The sequence below is a fragment of the Panulirus ornatus genome, chromosome 12, assembly GCF_036320965.1.
Source record: "Panulirus ornatus isolate Po-2019 chromosome 12, ASM3632096v1, whole genome shotgun sequence".
Classification (NCBI taxonomy): Eukaryota; Metazoa; Arthropoda; class Malacostraca; order Decapoda; family Palinuridae; genus Panulirus; species Panulirus ornatus.
In genome coordinates, this window is record NC_092235.1 from 60264030 (window position 1) to 60283422 (window position 19393).

The 19393-nt window shown below is 39.9% G+C and overlaps 1 protein-coding gene across 8 annotated transcripts in view; it reads right to left on the minus strand.

The window, feature by feature from the left end:
- Positions 1-6261: 6261 nt before the first annotated feature.
- Positions 6262-19393, minus strand: part of LOC139752093 (uncharacterized) — a 30842-nt gene continuing 17710 nt past the window's right edge. For 4 of the 8 annotated variants that reach the window (XM_071667957.1, XM_071667958.1, XM_071667960.1 and 1 more), the window contains exons 2-5: positions 18632-18721; positions 12488-12792; positions 10955-11104; positions 6262-8911 (exon numbers count right to left, since the gene is read on the minus strand). In XM_071667957.1, the coding sequence (XP_071524058.1) occupies positions 7200-8911; positions 10955-11104; positions 12488-12755 (2130 nt within the window). In that variant the 5' untranslated portion in view covers positions 12756-12792; positions 18632-18721 and the 3' untranslated portion in view covers positions 6262-7199. Of the gene's footprint in view, positions 8912-10954; positions 11105-12487; positions 12980-14033; positions 14189-18631; positions 18722-19393 lie in introns of those variants that run through there. The other 4 variants (XM_071667956.1, XM_071667962.1, XM_071667955.1 and 1 more) reach the window with 4 other exon arrangements.

Here is a 19393-nt window from a genome sequence, read left to right on the forward strand (position 1 = left end):
TTTAGTGGGAGAGAGCAGGTGTTTCAAACCCACCATTTACTCCCCTTCCTCAGCTCTCTCATAGTCTGAGATCAACCAGTTTGTGGAGAGTCCCATCCTCCTTGTTCTAACACTCTACCTGGAGGTCTCCCGTTGCTTGAGTGGTACAGAATGGATATGATTTATTGCATCACGACCGAGATAACAGGGGTGAACTAGGAGAGAAAAAAATAAAAGATATTGAAACAAGGAGACTTTGGCGGAATGGAAGCACCCAAGCCACGTGTATCACTTATTTACTCTCTCTCTCTCTCTCTCTCTCTCTCTCTCTCTCTCTCTCTCTCTCTCTCTGGCTTTGAAGATGCTGCTCGAAACTCAAGTCAGCCTCCTGATGATAATGATAGTTGCCTGCCAGCAAATGATAAGAACATGTGTTGACCGGGACAAAAGGAATATTAGCAGTTGACACGATCAGAATTAGGCATAATGCTTCAAGTGACCTAACTTAAATCACCCACGAAAAAGAATGCTGTTTAGCAACTAAGTTACTCTGGAATATTACGTTAAGTACATTACATAAAAAGAGAGAAACATGTCAAAGTTTATTAGCGCTCGTAGGGGTAGGGGGTTCGGGTCTTGTAGCTTGTATGATCACAGCACCTTGTCAACTTCCTAGGATAAGCAGGACTCACAACTTGTATAATCGCAACTTGTTAATTTCTCAGGACAAGTTGGAATATCTCTCAACCCCACGCGACCCGAGAGAGAGAGAGAGAGAGAGAGAGAGAGAGAGAGAGAGAGAGAGAGAGAGGCGATAAACAGGATCTTTGCTTAAGAAATCTAAGTGCATTAGGATGTAACTCAATGTAATATCAGAGGAGAGGAAGAATACACGTTAGCGGGCGTCTGTTTTGGCCCACCCCATCCTCAAGGCAGCTTTAACATCGGCTCTCACCTTCATGTCTTCACCTTTTACCTCAAGAAATATTTTCAACTCTTATTTTTTCTTCTCTCTCTCTCTCTCTCTCTCTCTCTCTCTCTCTCTCTCTCTCTCTCTCTCTCTCTCTCTCTCTCCTTTTTCGGTGATGGGGGGGGACTTGGGAAATGTTTATGTGTTGAGTCTCCGAGGACGGGATTGTGAGTTGGGCGTGCGGGCGCGATGGATGGACGGTATTATGAGGAGACCTAAGGCTCACCAAGGATTATTGTCTTGGGCAAGGTAAGTCCACGAGTCTGAGGACACTCGCTCTCGCCAGAGCTGACATCTCTTCAAGAGTTCTCAGCGAATGATGCACAGAGCGACCGTGCGTGAGCTAAGATAAATCATGACTTAGTATGCATTATTAGGGATGTCCTGTACAATACCCGTAGTGACCCATATTAATGATAGTTTATCTAATAAACTCCCTGGGATGAAGCTTTCCACGACTGTTGATGACCTAAAACGAGACTTTTAGGAGCTGTGTGTCCTCTGTGGCTTTCCACGACTGTTGATGACCTAAAACGAGACATTTTGGAGCTGTGTGTTCTCTGTGATGAAATTTTGATCTTCACACTATCTAACTGTAATGCATGCTTATAGTTTCATAGTAAAGTTTTTTGTTAGTGCAGAATTTCTCATTCAAATTATATCCCATTTAATCTGTGTTCAGATTTAGTTTGAATATGTTATGTTTTGATGTGATTTTTTTTCTCAAAGTTTTGTCCTTGCAGGTTTTCTTTGATTAGGTGAGCAATTTCAATTAATGTCTACATTTTTTCTCTTTTTTTTGGGGGGGGGAGGGGTGAGAGTAACCTTTTGTTTTGATGGCTTTTTATTTCAGTGTCTTAATTCCGTATTTATGGTTCTCTTGCTTCATGCTGATATGAGCTCCTTCAGTGATGTATCTAGGGTGTGGTAGGTAGGGCAGGTGCCCTGGGTGCCACTTGAAGGGGGGCGCCACTCAACAGGTTTGTTTTTTGACATATGACACCCGATTGACATTTTTAACGGTTTGATTTTGTGAAATAAGAAAAGAAACTCGCCTACTTTTCAACTATAGTAATGTTTTGCCACGATCAATTGCATTACCGGTTCTAAGTTACAATTTTGACCAAATAAGTCTTTATAATTTTGACCAAATAAGTCTTTATAATTTTGACCAAATAAGTCTTTATGATTTTGACCAAACAAGTCTTTATAATTTTGACCAAATAAGTCTAACTTTAAGTCTTTAAGAGTTCATATAAATTTACATTTGGCTGAACTCATCAACATTTCATAATGACACTGTATATATTTCTCTATACATCCACTGTACGTACATTTTCAATCAAGTCACTAAACGATATTCTAGTACCAGATTTGTATTCAGCATAGAATATACTTCTCATAATGAGGTTTTAAAGGAAATCTATTTTTCTGAGTAACATGCGAAAAATTGAAGGTATTACTTCGGGAAGTTTTTTAGATCCAAGACTTTTTGTTTCAAATTGAAAGATTAGGTATTCAAACACTTCTATACTTTAAATAATCATGGAAATTGCACTATAATGCCCTCAGTTACCGATATTTTTTCCCAGTAAATACGATGAAAAGGAGCAGAAACTATTTTGAAATTGGCTTCATTTAACAGCGTAATTGAATACCATAAAGGCGACAAAACGATATTTGAACACCAGATTCGTTTTCAGCAAGAAAAATACTTCTTATAATGAGTTTTTAAAAGAAATCTATTTTTTCTGCCAATAATGCAAAAAAATTGAAGGTAACAGTTCTGGGCATTTCTTAGCTCAAAAAATCTATTCTTCCAAAATTGAAAGATGATATATCTAAACATTTCTATACTTGAAATGATCATGGAAAATATATCATAATGCTCCCAGTCACAGATACAGTCACAGCAAAAAGATGCAAAGGAATAGACTTCATTCAACAGCTTAATTGAGTGTCATTTGGAGGCGTAAACGTTATCCTAATGCCAGATTTGTATTCAACATAAAAAAATACTTCTTTTTATGAGATTTTAAAGGAAATCTATTTTTCTGAGAAAAATGTTAAAAATTGAAGGTAATACTTCAGGGTATTTTTTAGCTCAAATATTTTGTTTTGAAATTTAAGGATAAGATATTCAAACACTTCTGTACCTGAAATGTTCATGATGAAAATATATCATAATGCCCTTAGTCACCGATACATACCCAGTGAATACAATGCAAAAGATAGAAAAGTAATCAAAATTGAATTCATTTGAGCTTAATTGAATGTCGCAAAGAGAACTAAACGATATTCTATCAACAGATTTGTATTCAGCACAGAAAATACTTCTCATAATGAGGTTTTAAAGGAAATCTATTTTTCTGAGAAACATGTCAAAAATTGAAGGTATTACTTCAGTGTATTTTTTGGCTCCAAAACTTTTTTTGTTTCAAAAGTGAAAGAAAACATTATCAAACACTTCTATACTTGACATAATCATGGAAAATCCATAATAATGCTCTCAATGAAGCATACCCAATGAATACTATGCAAAGGAGCAGAAAATGTTTTAAAATTGGCTTCATTTAACAGCCTAATTGAATGTCATAAAGATGACGAAACGATATTTTAACACCAGATTTGTATTCAACATGAAAAAAACTTTTTATATTGTGTGTTGAAAGAAATTTTTCAGCTCAAAAAATTTTTTCTTTCAAAATTGAAAGATGAAATAATCAAACACTTCCATACTTGAAATAGTCATAGAAAATATATCATAATGTTCTCAGTCATCGATATATTCACAGTAAAAACGATGCAAAGGAACAGAAACATCAAACTAGTAAAATAAAATTTCAGACCTGTGTAATGAAATTAAAAAAAAAAAAAAGGCAAGTAATAGCTCTTCCAAGCAGTTGTATAAGTCGCTGGCTTTCAAAGGGTCAGCATCCAGCTGATATGACGAGCCCAACTAAAGACCGCTCGTACCTACAGCAAAGACATCAAAGACCACTTTCCTGTACGAAGGACAGACCATTTGTGCGCCCGAGAGGTGAAGCCTTTGAGATAGCAGCTTTTAATCTTTAATCTTCCCTCTGCCAATATGAGCGTAAGCTCAAATACTTCAGAGAGATTTCTGCCCAGAATCTATATGGGCTAACTTGTCTTTTACCCAAAGAATTGGTCATCTTCAAGAGGGAATACGTGCGCTCAGCTGTCAGATTCGAATATCATTATCGCCTAATAGATTATGCCAAAATGAGTCAAATTCATAAAGAAAACATGTCCAGTTCATATATATATATATATATATATATATATATATATATATATATATATATATATATATATATATATAAACTAAGTGTTATACAGTTGCAAGTGAATACTTTTCTTTTCACTAGGTTATTACTAAGACTGACTGATAAAGTCAGTCTAACAACAGTACTTGAATATTCTGAATTTCACATGAGTCATATTATAGCTAGTATTTACTTCCTAAATGCTAGATAAGGGGAATGAATCAGTATTCGTTGATTTTCTAGAATTTAATAATCCAAAAAGTTACAGCAGGATTATATAAAAAGTTAGTAAAACGAAAAGATTGCAATTATAATAGATTACATATAATTGAACTCAAGATTACAAATGATTATGAGACTATTTAAACTACAAATGATTACAAAAACTACTTTAAAAAATTACAAGATTTCAAATGATGAGCAAAGATTATATAGTCTGAAATATTCTAAACGGTCACATGCCTCACAGACTAAAAGAACTATATCTAAAACCATATATAAATTTGTATCTACATCATCGGGAACCTGAAATATCACATAAGAAAATCTGAAATTTTACTAAATGACAACTTAATTAAAGAGACAATTTCATTGTCCTAATTGCACAGGGGAAAGCTGTCAAGAATGCCATGATTTCTGATATCTGAACTGCTATATGAAAGTTGATGTTTTTAAGATTCATATATACATTTTCCTGGTTGAACTACGAACCACTATCACCAATACAATTAGGTGGACCCCCCCCCTCCCAAAAAAAAAGAATTCTTAATAATCTTAGGTTTTATTAAGCATCACACGTTGTCTCTGTCAGTGTTCCACGTTTCCATTTTCTTAATAAGACATCCAATTTCAACTAAAGAATTACCAAATCAAATCAACTCAGGTTCCTCGCACATAATCTGAAGGATATTTTACACACACATACAAGGAGGCACGTTAAAAAGGCAGATAGATATCCAAAGATAAAAAGCCGTACACAAAAAGACAATATCCATCGCTTCACAAGACAATTAATACAAGAAATACAGCGAGGATGATGTAGATTAGAAATCTTATCCTACCATGTCATCAAAACAAGAGTTCACTTCTACAAAATCATATGAAACTCGTAAATGAGAGGCCATTCATTATATAAAACATATTGCATGCTCTTTTTTTTTTAGCTTTTATAATTAAGAGATCATCCTACATGAACTGAAGGAGTACAACAATAACCAGTAGCTTAGACCAGTTCCTCCACCCCCTCCCTCAAGTGGAGGGACTGGCCTACTCCTATCCAAGAGGTTGGCTGGCTAAGTTGTCCCCCAATCCAGGTGGATGTATCCCCTGTGGTTTACAAGCTAGCTCCCAGTGCCTGCCTGCCTGCTCCTTTCCAGGAGACTGGATGGCTCTGGGAGTTACCTCCATCCAGGAGGATAAAGTCAAAAGTTACCTGGCTGGCTCTAAAACCCAGTCGTTAATCATTAAGACTCCTGTAGCTCCCTCCTACACAGGGAGCTGGCATAAGTGTTTGCCAGCAAACCAGTCGGTGAAGGGGCTTTATCCGGTAACAGGGAAAACCTGTCTCTTGGACAACAACATACAACTTTTAAAACATTAATCTTTACACAAATGACTTTCTGTATCGCGATGCCTCATAGGGGGACAAACATGCATAAAATGATTAGGTCAAGTCATCAAATTGATCATAGGGGACAAACACGCATAAAAAGATTAGGTCATCAAATTAATCATAGGGGGACAAACACGCATAAAATGATTAGGTCATCAAATTAATCATAGGGGGACAAACACGCATAAAAAGATTAGGTCATCAAATTAATCATAGGGGGACAAACACGCATAAAAAGATTAGGTCATCATCAAATTAATCATAGGGAGACAAACACGCATAAAAAGATTAGGTCATCATCAAATTAATCATAGGGGGACAAACATGCATAAAAAGATTGGGTCAAGTCATCATCAAATTACTCAGTTATGTAGTCGAAACATTCACAAATCCACAGTATTCAGTATGTCTGATGAATATTCTAGCAATATAATACAACGTAAGGATTAGTGCATAACAATACATCCTGCACAATTGGGCTGCAAATTCCATTCATACGAAATGGGGAAACATGTGATGATAGACGAAGATCAACAGACATTCAACAAAGACAACGGTAGTATGGTAACAGCATTAACAACATGCGAGTTCAAGAGGCCACAAAATCATGGCAATATCTCGTTCTCATGGACCAAACAAAGAGAAGGTTCACTCACGAACACGTCCTTTAATGAATGAATCGAAAAGCAGCTCGTTTCATGTGCTGCATATACCCACTTCAAACTATTAACCCTTAGAATGTATTCAATCTTACTTTTACTCCTTAAAAGACTGGCCACTAGAACTTACATTTTGCCATAGCTCAAGTATCGGTACACGTGTAATTCGTTACTCAATCATGTCACTCAAATCCTCACTCGCGAACACAAGTGTTCTTGCCAGGTAAATACCACACACTCAATTCAAACTTTGGCTATAGCTGATTTTCTGATTATTATTATTATTATTGTGACCCTGATAATGATGAATAAACACAAAAAGTTTCCACTCAGCTCAGTGTATCGTAAGTCCCGTATGAAAGGGCTAGGAAACGGCAAAAGAGAACATAAGGCAATACAACGAAACTTAAGTCGCATCACTTGTCAAATCTGGATTGATTTTGTACTCTATGTCTCTCTCTCGTCCTTAAATTTTCTTCTTGAAAAGTCTTAGTTGGGAGAGTGAGGTCCCCATCACTCTGTTTCATCATAAGCAATGATCATCTACCTACATAAGCTAAGGTGTAGGTATCATCTATTTACACGAATACATGGCTTATTAGACTGAGCAGGTGAGCTCTGGTCACTTGAAGAAAAAAAAAACGGTAGGAAGAAGGGGTTCTCGCTTGCTCCAGCGACCTTACTCTGAACTAATTGTTCCTGATTTGGCTAACCCCATGGGCTGCCAACAAGTGCTTCTTAAGGTTATCCTGCCGACTATAGGCACAGTCACAGAGATGGCATTTGAACCGCCGGTTGGAACCGTGGGACTGAAGATGCCGCTTCAGATGTCCAGAAGAGGCGAATCTGACTCCACAGCGGCTGCAAGTGGCTTGAAGTGCACAGCTGAAGATCCGCGAAGGAGTCCGTCGTGTGGCGTTTTGGTCACTGGTGCCAGCAGCGATGTTCGTGTTGCTATTGTCACCCCAAAAAAGCGTATTTGACGTTACGTCTCCATTGACTAGTTCAATCACCTGGTTTCCACTGTCTTGGTTTAAGGCGAGAGAGGAAGTGGAGGCCACAGGGGGCGCGGAGTTTATGCTGGTGAACGGAGGGAGCACAGGGGAGGAGGAAGAAGAGTGGGAAGACATTTGGGAATGAACAGAAAGCTGAGATGTGCCCGAGAATGTGACAGGTGGGGCATTTGTGTAGAGAGGGAAGTCAGGTTGATTGCTTAAGGATGGTGGTGTTGAATTAGTCATGTAAGACTGTGGACCGAGGTGGGTGTATGTCTGCGGAGAGGAGTCACCGGTGAGGGTAATCTTATTGCTAGGAGGAAGAATATATGGCGGGAAACTGGAATTTTCTTCCGTCTTAGGCAATGTGTATGGAGGTGGACTGTACAAGGAGGAACGTTGCGGTTGACTGAGGGGAGGAAAAGTTTCAGTGTTGCTGTACGGTGAGGGAAGGTGAGTTTGGTTGAAGGACAGAAGAGGCTCATTGGCAGACGCTAATGTAGAGGGGAGGATGTATTTGTTATGAGGTGGTGTGTAAAGAGGAAGCATGGTCCCTTCGATCGAATATGGAGCCAAAGAGCTCACTTGCGAGCCGTATCGTTTACGACCATTTCGGATCAGCCCAGCCCTAGAGTTGTTATATGCTGAAGAACAACTTGCGCTGCGACGTTTCTGCGATGGTGACCCGCCACTTGGACCAGCAGAAACCTGGCGTACTAAGGGAGAACTGTTTGTAGGCGAGGGTGTGTGATAAGTGCTAGTCTTGCCTTCTACATTTGTTGATGCCATTGGCCCTTGGCTGAAGCAATCGGATGACTGACCTTGTGGGACGGGCACCGAGTGGTACGCAGATGGTCCTTGTTGCTGCATTGATTCATGAAAGTAAGCATCTGGTATTATAAGCTCTGTGACAGGGTTAAAAGTTGACAAAGGAGCACTGCCAGAGGACTGGGGGATGGTACTGTTGGGGTCCTTCGACGCTTGGGCCCCAAAGATGATGGAAACGCACGGTTCGGGGCTGACAGGGGAGACGTTGACAGCACGGCTTGAAGAAGCAGGGCCAGTCGTCGTGTTACCGCTGTTGTAAGGAATCGGACTAGTAGGAGTCTGACCTACTGGACTTGTGCTGGTGTAATTAGCAGGGCTAGGAGAAGGGTAGTGACCATTCGAGTGGATGCTGAAGAAAGGAGAGGGGCTAGGAGGAGGGTGGGTAGTCGGGCTAATGTTATTGCCATTAGAGGGACTAATGGATGTAGGACAAGATGGGCTGTCACGATATGCGCTGCCGGAGCTCGTGGACGGTTGGGTATTATGGGTGACATTAGGGTAATGCAGGTTGTCGATGCTGTTGTACCCATTAACAGTCTTGTCGTCCATATACAGCAAGCCGTTGTACTGTGTCGAGTCTGTAGGAAAGAAATGACCATTAAAACACTTCTCTTACCTGAGATACATAGGGGCGATTATATTAGCAACAACAGATTCCTTTTCGAAGTCAGTGGATTAAACAAAAAGTAATAGATATGGAAGTAGAAGGTTGTAGACAGAGATGATAGGTTAGAACATTGTAACAAAAAATCTGATAAAGGTGTAAAGTATTTTGAAGAGCAGTGAAAGGAAGGCGAATTTGGTGTTTGTGACGTAGGTTGCGCGTGAAGCGAGTCATGGCAAATAGGGTAGTGAAAAGATGCATTAAAGTCCCTATACAAGATGGAGGAAATTAACAGGAGTGGTTGAAACTACAAGGTAGTTTCTCAAGAAAATGGGGTGTGGATAGTTTTGATTAGTTAGTTAAGCTGTTCAGCATATGGATGCCTGAGAAGTGGAGGTGTGATTGTAGTGCCTCTGTGTACAGGCAAGGATGGAAAAGTGTTCGAATTATGGAGCTGAATATACTTGGTGAGGCGTGTCGGGTGGCGGTGGCTAAGAATATATGACTGGGATGAGCAATATGGTTTCAGGTGAGGTGATTTCTGTGAAAAATGTGAGCGAGAAATTAATGATAAAAGATAAAGATTACATTTCATTCACTTGTGTAGAGAAAGCATGATAGGAGTGACAGAAACATTGTGAAACGTGCTGAGGATAGCTGGAGGAAAGGACAAGTAACTGAATGAAAGTAAGGCATTTTTTAACGGGAGAGTAAGGCGTATGCGTGGGTAGGGAGGAAGGAGAGTTGTCCCTGTTTTTGATAACGAGTGATGCCATTGTGGTTGTATACCCTGGACAGTGTGGCGAGTAGGGTAAATGCAAGGCTCGTGGACCAGGTCAGGTGGCACATTAAAAGTGAAATCAGTGAAGGAAGTACGCTTTACCTGAGGAAAACAATGTCTGAAAATATGAAATAGCTGCTCGTAAGGTTGTTAGTGTAACACATATGCAACACCCCTAGTTCTTGGGAAGACTGTGTAAGCTTTCTTGGATAAGATTATTTAACTCACTTCACATTTGACAGAGTTCGTCATGAATCATATAGTTAGCATAAGTAGGTACCAATTAGAATTGGGGCTATATATTGATGATTTAGACGGGTGTTACTGACAGAAATAGAAAATTTGTTAAGATATGAAAATACATTCAGGGGAAGATTCTGTATCTCTGTCAACCATAAAGCACCAAAGTGGACAAAAAAATGGCATATGAAATTCAACACTGACATGTAAAGTGCTTGATATTGGGAGAAAAAGAAAATTATCTTAAAGCAGTATTGAACAATGACCTAAACGCAAAAGCTACAATGTATACATGTCCCAAAGTCAAGCGAATACATTATGTGGTACTGCAAACCACACAAAATTGTGAACTCAAAACAATCACTGGCTGCCTAGCAAACACACACACTCAACACCTTCACAATGAAACAAAGATCCTCCTAACAGTCCCACCTCAACATGGCTGGCATTCAATTCTATGCAACAGCACCCCCCAACCCAAACTGCTTAAGAACTAACCAACTCCCAAGTCGAAATAAAAAACTTACCCATGCCGCCTCGATACTTCAGTAACCCCAACTCTCACATCTCCCCCAACCCCATTCCCCCTCCCCTTACAAATATACAACTGACAACAACACCTCAAAATAACCCGTCAAGCACTTGACAACCGCCCTCCATCTCAGCATCAACCAACCCACCAGACATACACTCACCAGAATCCACCACAATCCCCACACAAACGGGTCTCTCTCTCTCTCTCTCTCTCTCTCTCTCTCTCTCTCTCTCTCTCTCTCTCTCTCTCTCTCTCTCTCTCTCTCTCTCTGGGACTCTGGACATCACCATTTCAACATATCCCAAGACCCTTCGTGCCCACGATCCAACTCCCATTAAAGAAGACAGCGAGCACTTGCTATTCAGTTGCCCTGCACATTCAAAATGTTCATATAAGGAAAAAAAAAAAAGGACAGGCACACAAGAGATATAGACAGGTACATTTAGAAATCGTGTGCTCACAGTGTGTGTTGTTCGAGTACCGCGGGTCGCCACCGCCCGAGGCCATGAAGGTGGCTTCGCCGTCGGGTTCGCATAGCGTCGCTCGAACTTCCGCCATTACCTCCCTCAACCAGCTGTTGCTTTCGCTCAGCTGTCGCCCGGCGCCACTATCTACAAAAACGCAAAGGCAATGGACATTATACCATCACGTTAAAACCTTCCGTTAAAATGATTATGATTTTTTCCCCCCCAAGTGCTATAACTATGCAAAAACATGTCTGAATAGAAGTAATATTGTTGAAGAAACTCCATTGAAACGCGATATCTATAATTTAGTTGATGCTGCACTAACAAATTCATACGTATGCAAAGGTATATCATGAACGAGTCACCCCTTCAAAAAAAAAAAATAGTAGTAACCTAAAAATCTACACCTGGTGTGGGCAGTAACTGTTCTAAATATGGAGGCCGTCAGCCGCGCGAAGAATGTCGAAACAACGCCCTTGACCCAGCCAGCCCCGCTCCGTCTTGACCCAGCCAGCCCCGCTCCGTCTTGACCCTGCCAGCCCCGCTCCGTCTTGACCCAGCGCCCTCCCACCACCACACACACACACCAAGGATAGGACGCTACCGCCCACCCCATTTCGCCCTTCCTCCCCGCAGACTGGAACTATACGTCCGAAAATAGATGTGCAATTTCTTTTTTTATTTTTGTTACTTAATGAAAACGAAGCACATGAGTAATACAATCCGGTGTAGCAAAAAAAAAAATAGATATAAATCATGGCAGTAAAATCGTCAAGTGACGTTTAAGAAACAAACATGATGAATATATCGCAAAGACTCAAATATCCGAAGCTTGACTTCACACATGGAATGAATGATCGATGTCGGGCGGGAAGCCAACATACCATTGTAACACTATCCTGAACATTAAACTTTGATCGACAAGAAAGAAATGTATATCCTTAAAATGCTCTTGAGACAAATTCATATATAAAAACGTTGTCTATAGCGGAATGGCGTTTTTTAAATGATCGTTTAAAGACTCGTAGTAACGCAAGAGCCCACAAATGAATTTAACGTGAATATTGCCACTGATATGAAAAGCGCAGACCCCCTGCCAATATGACCCATTATGCACCATTATACCAGTATAATGAAATATGTCTTACATGCTAGAGATAAGAACCGTGTTCTTGTTACTTCTGGGAGCACATGAATCATCTAGAATCTATTCATTATGAATCCAATTACTTAATTTTGTGGTCGTAATGTTATCGTTTCGTCAAGAACTATTTTTAGAACTTCCAAAAGAGTTACGTTGATTATCAAAAAAAAAAAAGACGCAAAGCGAAATACATACAAATGGGGCTCGAAGGTATATCACTTTATAATGTAAAAGAATGACAATTTCATTTGACACACAAGCGAGGTAAGTCACTTTCAGACGTAATTACTAGGACGCTAACATCTTTAACACTTTCTTCGTACGAGCACCACATCACACTTCAAGCCAGCACTGTAAATCAAAACATTTAAAAGTACACTAACCTGTGGTATGGAGGCGGGTCATGGGCGGCATGTTGAGATCACTGCTTCTGGCGAGTTCGTTCACAACGCCGACTTCTTGCTTGACCACTTTCAGAGGGTCGATCAAGCCGTTGGTGTTCTGGGCCTCCTCTGGCGACGACATCAACTCCTCCTTGATGTACACTGCTGACCAGTGCTGCTGCCCTGTGCTTTGGAGGTTGTCGTGCAAGTGATCTTCCCCTTCAGTCCTCCTGCGCAGGTCATCAGCAGGGATCTCGTTGCCACTCATGGTATCGGTTGTTATCCTGAGAGCCTCATGGTCTCAACTGTGGGACAGGTCATCTTCTGTAGAACACTGTGGTCGAGTGTCCACACGAAGACTACACCCGTCATGCGAGTTGGTGAGGAAGAGCAGATGCGTCCCACATCTCACACGACCAACGTATGTCTGACGACTATGGCCCGTGACCTCCTACTTGACCTTTTTCATACCCCCGTCTGACCAATCGGTGTGTCAACCCAACCCCCTACCCCACCCACATCCCCCAAGTTACCCCCAACCTTAACCCCCCACTCCATGGCTACCTGGGTCAAGTCAGGTCAACGCAGGTCATTTTTTTTTTTCTTTTCTTCTTCCTTCCTTGCCAGATGTACCATACTCTCCCCACCGTCGTTTGCTTCACATGAGATATGAATATATACCAAGTGATAAGAAACTATACCGTAACTAAAATCCATGAACTGACATCACAATTCGAACAAATAGGCCTATGTGTACGTCTGAAGGAATCTTATGTGGACCGTATCACTGACATCACTTGGTCACAGTTCTCTTATCAAGGGTTTACCATACATTTAATTACTGGACTTAGCTAATGAAGGAATATTACTAATAGTGTGATGACTCCTCACATTTCCCTACGATTCACTATGTTTATCACCAATTTTCTTTGAAATGACGACCCCACTCTCCAGAGTGAAACATAAATTGGGTACGTTCTCGAAATTGGCATCTACCGCCAGGGTTTCAAGCCGTTAAGACAGTACCGTCTCTCGTCTTAAGGACACAGAATCAAGTAAAATCAATCTAATATAACGGACCGACTCTTTAATATGCATACATTCCTACATTAACATCAAGGTGAAGGTTTTCGTCTAAGAAAATCGTATTAGATAAACGCTGGAATCAACAGAAAAGAATTTTGAAGTTGTCACACGGCCTTAGAAAGCGGCACAGGCAATAGTTTATATGACATGATGTCGTAATATCCGGTTGGATAAACACTTAATATTCCCTATATATCTAATAATATATCCATATATTTACCTAATGTCATATATCCACCTTAATATCCTACTATCATTTCTGACTCAAGAGCGTGTCCACTAGGAAGCAATGACAAGAAAAGATAAATATAAAGTAGATCACATTTGAAGGTAATCTACACTTGGCAAGGTGCCTACGTCATGAAAGATAGGGTACACACCACACGAGGCATAGAGGAATGGTAATATATTCCGAAAAATAAAATCGAGGTGATCAAAAAGAGAAGCAAGGTCACCTTACCAGCTCATTATAATTTCCTGAAGCAATGATATGCTTAAACGCGTCCCACAGAAATGTTTATTGCATCATGGAGACGAACACGTCAGTTGCGCTACCGGCTTCCTCTCCTCCTCCTCCTTCACTCTCTCCCCGTAAACCTGGCAGGTGGGGAGGGAGGGGGGGGAGTAAAGCCACGTATTTCCCCAATGCCCAATCAACCCCCCAACACAACCCACACACACACACCCAACACACACACACACACAACCACCTCCCTCCCTCCTTCCCCAATGACCACACGGTCAGTCGACCACCATCAAAATCCTCGAGACTTTTGAATCAATGTGACGGACGGACGTGTGGGTGAGTGGGTAGGTGGGTGTTCCAGCAGTCAGCATACAACATGACAAGTTTAACTGAAGTGTTTCTTTAAACACTTCGTTAACCAGACAGTTAGCTACGTTCTTTACGTTTTCCTTATTTTCTTTTCCCCCGAAAAACTTTAGATTCTACGAAGAAATGAACCACAGGGTTTCTATTTGTGGTAGAGTATATAGCAGCTAACTAACTAGCACATCTAACCGAGCAGTTAGACAATACAAGCAAAGAGGCTTATGAATGTATCCAGTGCTATAAAAAACGATTAAAAAATGCATTGAAATTAAAAAAAAAAATAGAAAGATGGGATGTACCTAAACCTTTCTCCTTTTTTTCACAATTCTTCACGGCCGCATTGCCCATTCTGGTTACGGTGGAGGGACATAATTCCAGTGGTTAAATCCTCCAGTGAAAAATCCCAGGAATCCTCAAGGGTGAGGTAAGGAGGGGCCGACTGTCACGAGAAAGGCAGTGGTCACTTTATTCGTGTATCGTATATATATATACCGAAAAGATGTGTCTATTCTTTCATCTGCCTTCATTTCAAAAGTGAGCCACTTGACATCACCTTTAATTGATATTGTGACTAAATGAAAATTGTCATATTATATATATATATATATATATATATATATATATATATATATATATATATATATATATATATATATATATATATATCGATCCTGGCTGTTTGAGGTTTGTATGTTCTATGAAGGTGCACGTTCATATGCACTTTATTCGTGTATCGTATATATATATATATATATATATATATATATATATATATATATATATATATATATATATATATATATATATATATATAACTGCAGAAGCTGGTGACTGAGTTTGGAAAAGTGTGTGGAAGAAGAAAGTTAAGAGTAAATGTGAATAAGAGCAAGGTTATTAGGTACAGTAGGGTTGAGGGTCAAGTCAATTGCGAGGTGAGTTTGAATGGAGAAAAACTGGAGGAAGTGAAGTGTTTTAGATATCTGGGAGTGGATCTGGCAGCGGATGGAACCATGGAAGCGGAAGTGGATCATAGGGTGGGGGAGGGGGCGAAAATCCTGGGGGCCTTGAAGAATCTCGGAAAGCAAAAATGGGTATGTTTGAAGGAATAGTGGTTCCAACAATGTTGTATGGTTGCGAGGCGTGGGCTATGGATAGAGTTGTGCGCAGGAGGATGGATGTGCTGGAAATGAGATGTTTGAGGACAATGTGTGGTGTGAGGTGGTTTGATCGAGTGAGTAACGTAAGGGTAAGAGAGATGTGTGGAAATAAAAAGAGCGTGGTTGAGAGAGCAGAAGAGGGTGTTTTGAAGTGGTTTGGGCACATGGAGAGGATGAGTGAGGAAAGATTGACCAAGAGGATATATGTGTCGGAGGTGGAGGGAACAAGAAGAGGGAGACCAAATTGGAGGTGGAAAGATGGAGTGAAAAAGATTTTGTGTGATCGGGGCCTGAACATGCAGGAGGGTGAAAGGAGCGCAAGGAATAGAGTGAATTGGAGCGATGTGGTATACCGGGGTTGACGTGCTGTCAGTGGATTGAAGCAAGGCATGTGAAGCGTCTGGGGTAAACCATGGAAAGCTGTGTAGGTATGTATATTTGCGTGTGTGGACGTATGTATATACATGTGTATGGGGGGGGGGGCCATTTCTTTCGTCTGTTTCCTTGCGCTACCTCGCAAACGCGGGAGACAGCGACAAAGTATAATAGAAATAATATAAAAAATATATATATGTGTGTGTGTGTGTGTGTGTGTGTGTGTGTGTGTGTGTGTGTGTGTGAATGACGCTGATTATGGAGGTACTATCAATAATTCCATTTTCATGAATATAGTAAATGAAAATTTTCTTTATATGAATATAGATGAGGCTGATGGTGGAAGTACTATAAATTATCATATATTCATGTTATTCTACAATTTACTTTATTAATCACCGGGTCTAACTAAGCTCCTCTGCATTCATTTAACATTGAACTCTCGTCTAGTAACACTATAGGTCAAGATTAGGGATAAAAGATACGATCGTTCTAATTATGGACCTAATCATCACATATGATCAATCTACGAAAATCTGAAAAACATTTTTTAAGAAACTATCCCATATATAGATGGAGATTTTCTATGTAGAAGGAATGAATTCTCCCCCTCCCCTCCCATCTACCCACCACCAGCCTAAAAAAAAAATATATAGGCTATAAACGTTTGTGATTCGTTAGTACAAATGTATGAAGCTCATTCAGCGTATTGCAATATCGTGTACCATTAAAATGGTGAACGTGATTATTGTTTTTAGGAGCAATTCCATATATATATATATATATATATATATATATATATATATATATATATATATATATATTGTGTGTGTGTGTGTGTAGCAAAAGCCTTCGGGTTTTATCTCTCCAACGTCTCGCCTCACGCTGAAGCCTTCTTCGAGGAAAATGAAGAACCTAGTAATTGCATCAGTAGTAAAGACTGAACTCAGATTGTAACTAGACAACAGAGGTGGGAGAACAACAGCATACACCACCACCATACATGCCCGTCAGGCTGTGTCCTCGACGTTGCATGGGCGAGACCTCCCCGTGGTCATCCCCGTGTCCCCACCACCTCATTGCCTTGATCCCCCGACCCTTCATAATCCGTTACCGGTCACTCCGTGACCTCACTTGACGCCGGAATAGGTTCCAAGTCGGCCGTCTAGATCCTACCCACGTCTCTTGCTCCTTCTATCTCCCCACCACAAAAAAAAAAAAAAAAAAAGTCCACACACACACACACACACACACACACACACACATACGCAATATTTGCGCTGCCTTCTAGTCCAACACACGAAACATTTTCGCTTGTTGATCACCTTTCCTTAAGCCTATGTGGGCAGCGTTTGTTTCCTCAATTATCATTATTTCAGCCTCTCGCCACCATGGTAGGTGTCTAGATTGGTCTATGTGAAGAACAAGCGCATTCGATGTTCTATAGTGATGTATACCAGCTTTTTATGGTCATCGATTCTCTTAGCTATGCCTCGAACCGTTTCCTATACGTACATGGCCAGACATAGATGATGGGCTATGGTATATTTCGCGGTCGTCAAGTTGATACAACTACTACTCTTCTCATAACACGTCGCCTATCCCTGACGAAAGTGACATTGTGTACGTCCGTCTTTTTTTAAACATCTATTCACATCCGAGGCCTTCCCGAACATACCGATAGCCTGGTGCGTTTCATCAGTAGTTTCAGAAAGCTGAAGAAGAAAAAAAAAAAGATATGTTGTGATAAACCCATGAAATCAATACAAAGTGAAATATATTGCTTGAACCCATTTTTTTTTTTTTTTTGAGGATCACTACATTAATCAGGCTTGGTGGAAGACTTGACGAAAACGTCTACGAACATAAGTCGGAGGAAGGTTGTTTGAGGGCGTCGGTATAAGACGAATTACAGGGGTACTTAGCAGCAGTAGCAGCCCCTCCACTACCAGCCCGAAGCACGTAATAGTCACCGAGAATCTCTCAAAGTTAATGTCAATTAAAGAAAATATCTTTAGCACCGCAAAATATAGAAATAGTAAAAAAAAAAATGGAATTCTAAGTTTCTTAGCTTTAATCTTCTCTCCATCTTCATCCCAAAATTCCTTTCGAAAACTTCATTCAGATCTCGAGGTGTGATTATGTGACAGAATCTTGACACGTTATAAAGCATTGAAAATCCTGCGAGGGAAAGATGGAATGTCTGATTATGCGGGTTTAACAAGGTATGTCTGGGAATTTTGAACTCTCGCATGAGGGAATTGGATTGTATCATGCATGCCTCATCATATATATATATATATATATATATATATATATATATATATATATATATATATATATATATATATTCCTATGAGTCCAAGGGGAAAATGAAACATGAAAAGTTCCCGTGGACTCATAGGAATATCTTGATCACGCGCAAAATTGTGATCCTTTCCAATATATATATATATATATATATATATATATATATATATATATATATATATATATATGTGTGTGTGTGTGTGTGTCTGTGTAAAAATCATATGCTGACTCAAGTAATATAACCATCCCCTTCCGTAGGTCTTAAGATTTGTATACAAATCATCTAAGGGGCAAAAGGATGACACTTTCAATCTTTGATGGCATCATATTCATACTCTCAGCAACTGAACATTCTATTCTTCAAACCAGAAATAAATGTCTAACCTTGGTTAAGACACTGGTCCAGTCATCATCTTCTGGGAGTTTCCACTCCTGCGTCAGCACTCACTCACACACACCCAAAGTCTCTCAACTCTAAAAGGGGGGAGAGAGAAAAATAAATAGATAAAATAGGACAGTAACATTTAATCGACAAAATGTTGCACATATGATATATAAAAAGAAAATCACATAGGATAACATGAATGTTGATACAGAAATCAAGATTAAAAAGAACATATATACATTATAATTTGATTATTAGAACATGACACCATGATGACGCATGTGATACGTGTTGATCGACAATCCGAATTATATAGATAATTTCACCGTCCCATTTGTAAACGGCGACACCATCAGTCTCATTTAATCACGTAAAACAATAAATTGCATGGAAATGCGAGTTGGTATGTCAGAAATCTATCGTCATATATAATTAGCAATAATAAAACTATTATGAATGCCAGAACGACAGAGACTAGCTTCACAATTTGACCAACGGGTGATCCGAAATATCAACAGACATTAAAAACAAAAATATCCGAAATATCTCTCGACTAACTTTACGAGACAGCGAGAATTCTTTGTCCACTTTATGCAAATACCAGCTTTTAAAATACAACGATTATATACAATGGAACCAATGTATCGTTGGCTGTCACAGCAAACACATTTAACCTACCAAACACCATCATCGTTAACCAAGCACCATCATCGTTAACCAAGCACCATCATCGTTAACCAAGCACTATCATCGTTAACCAA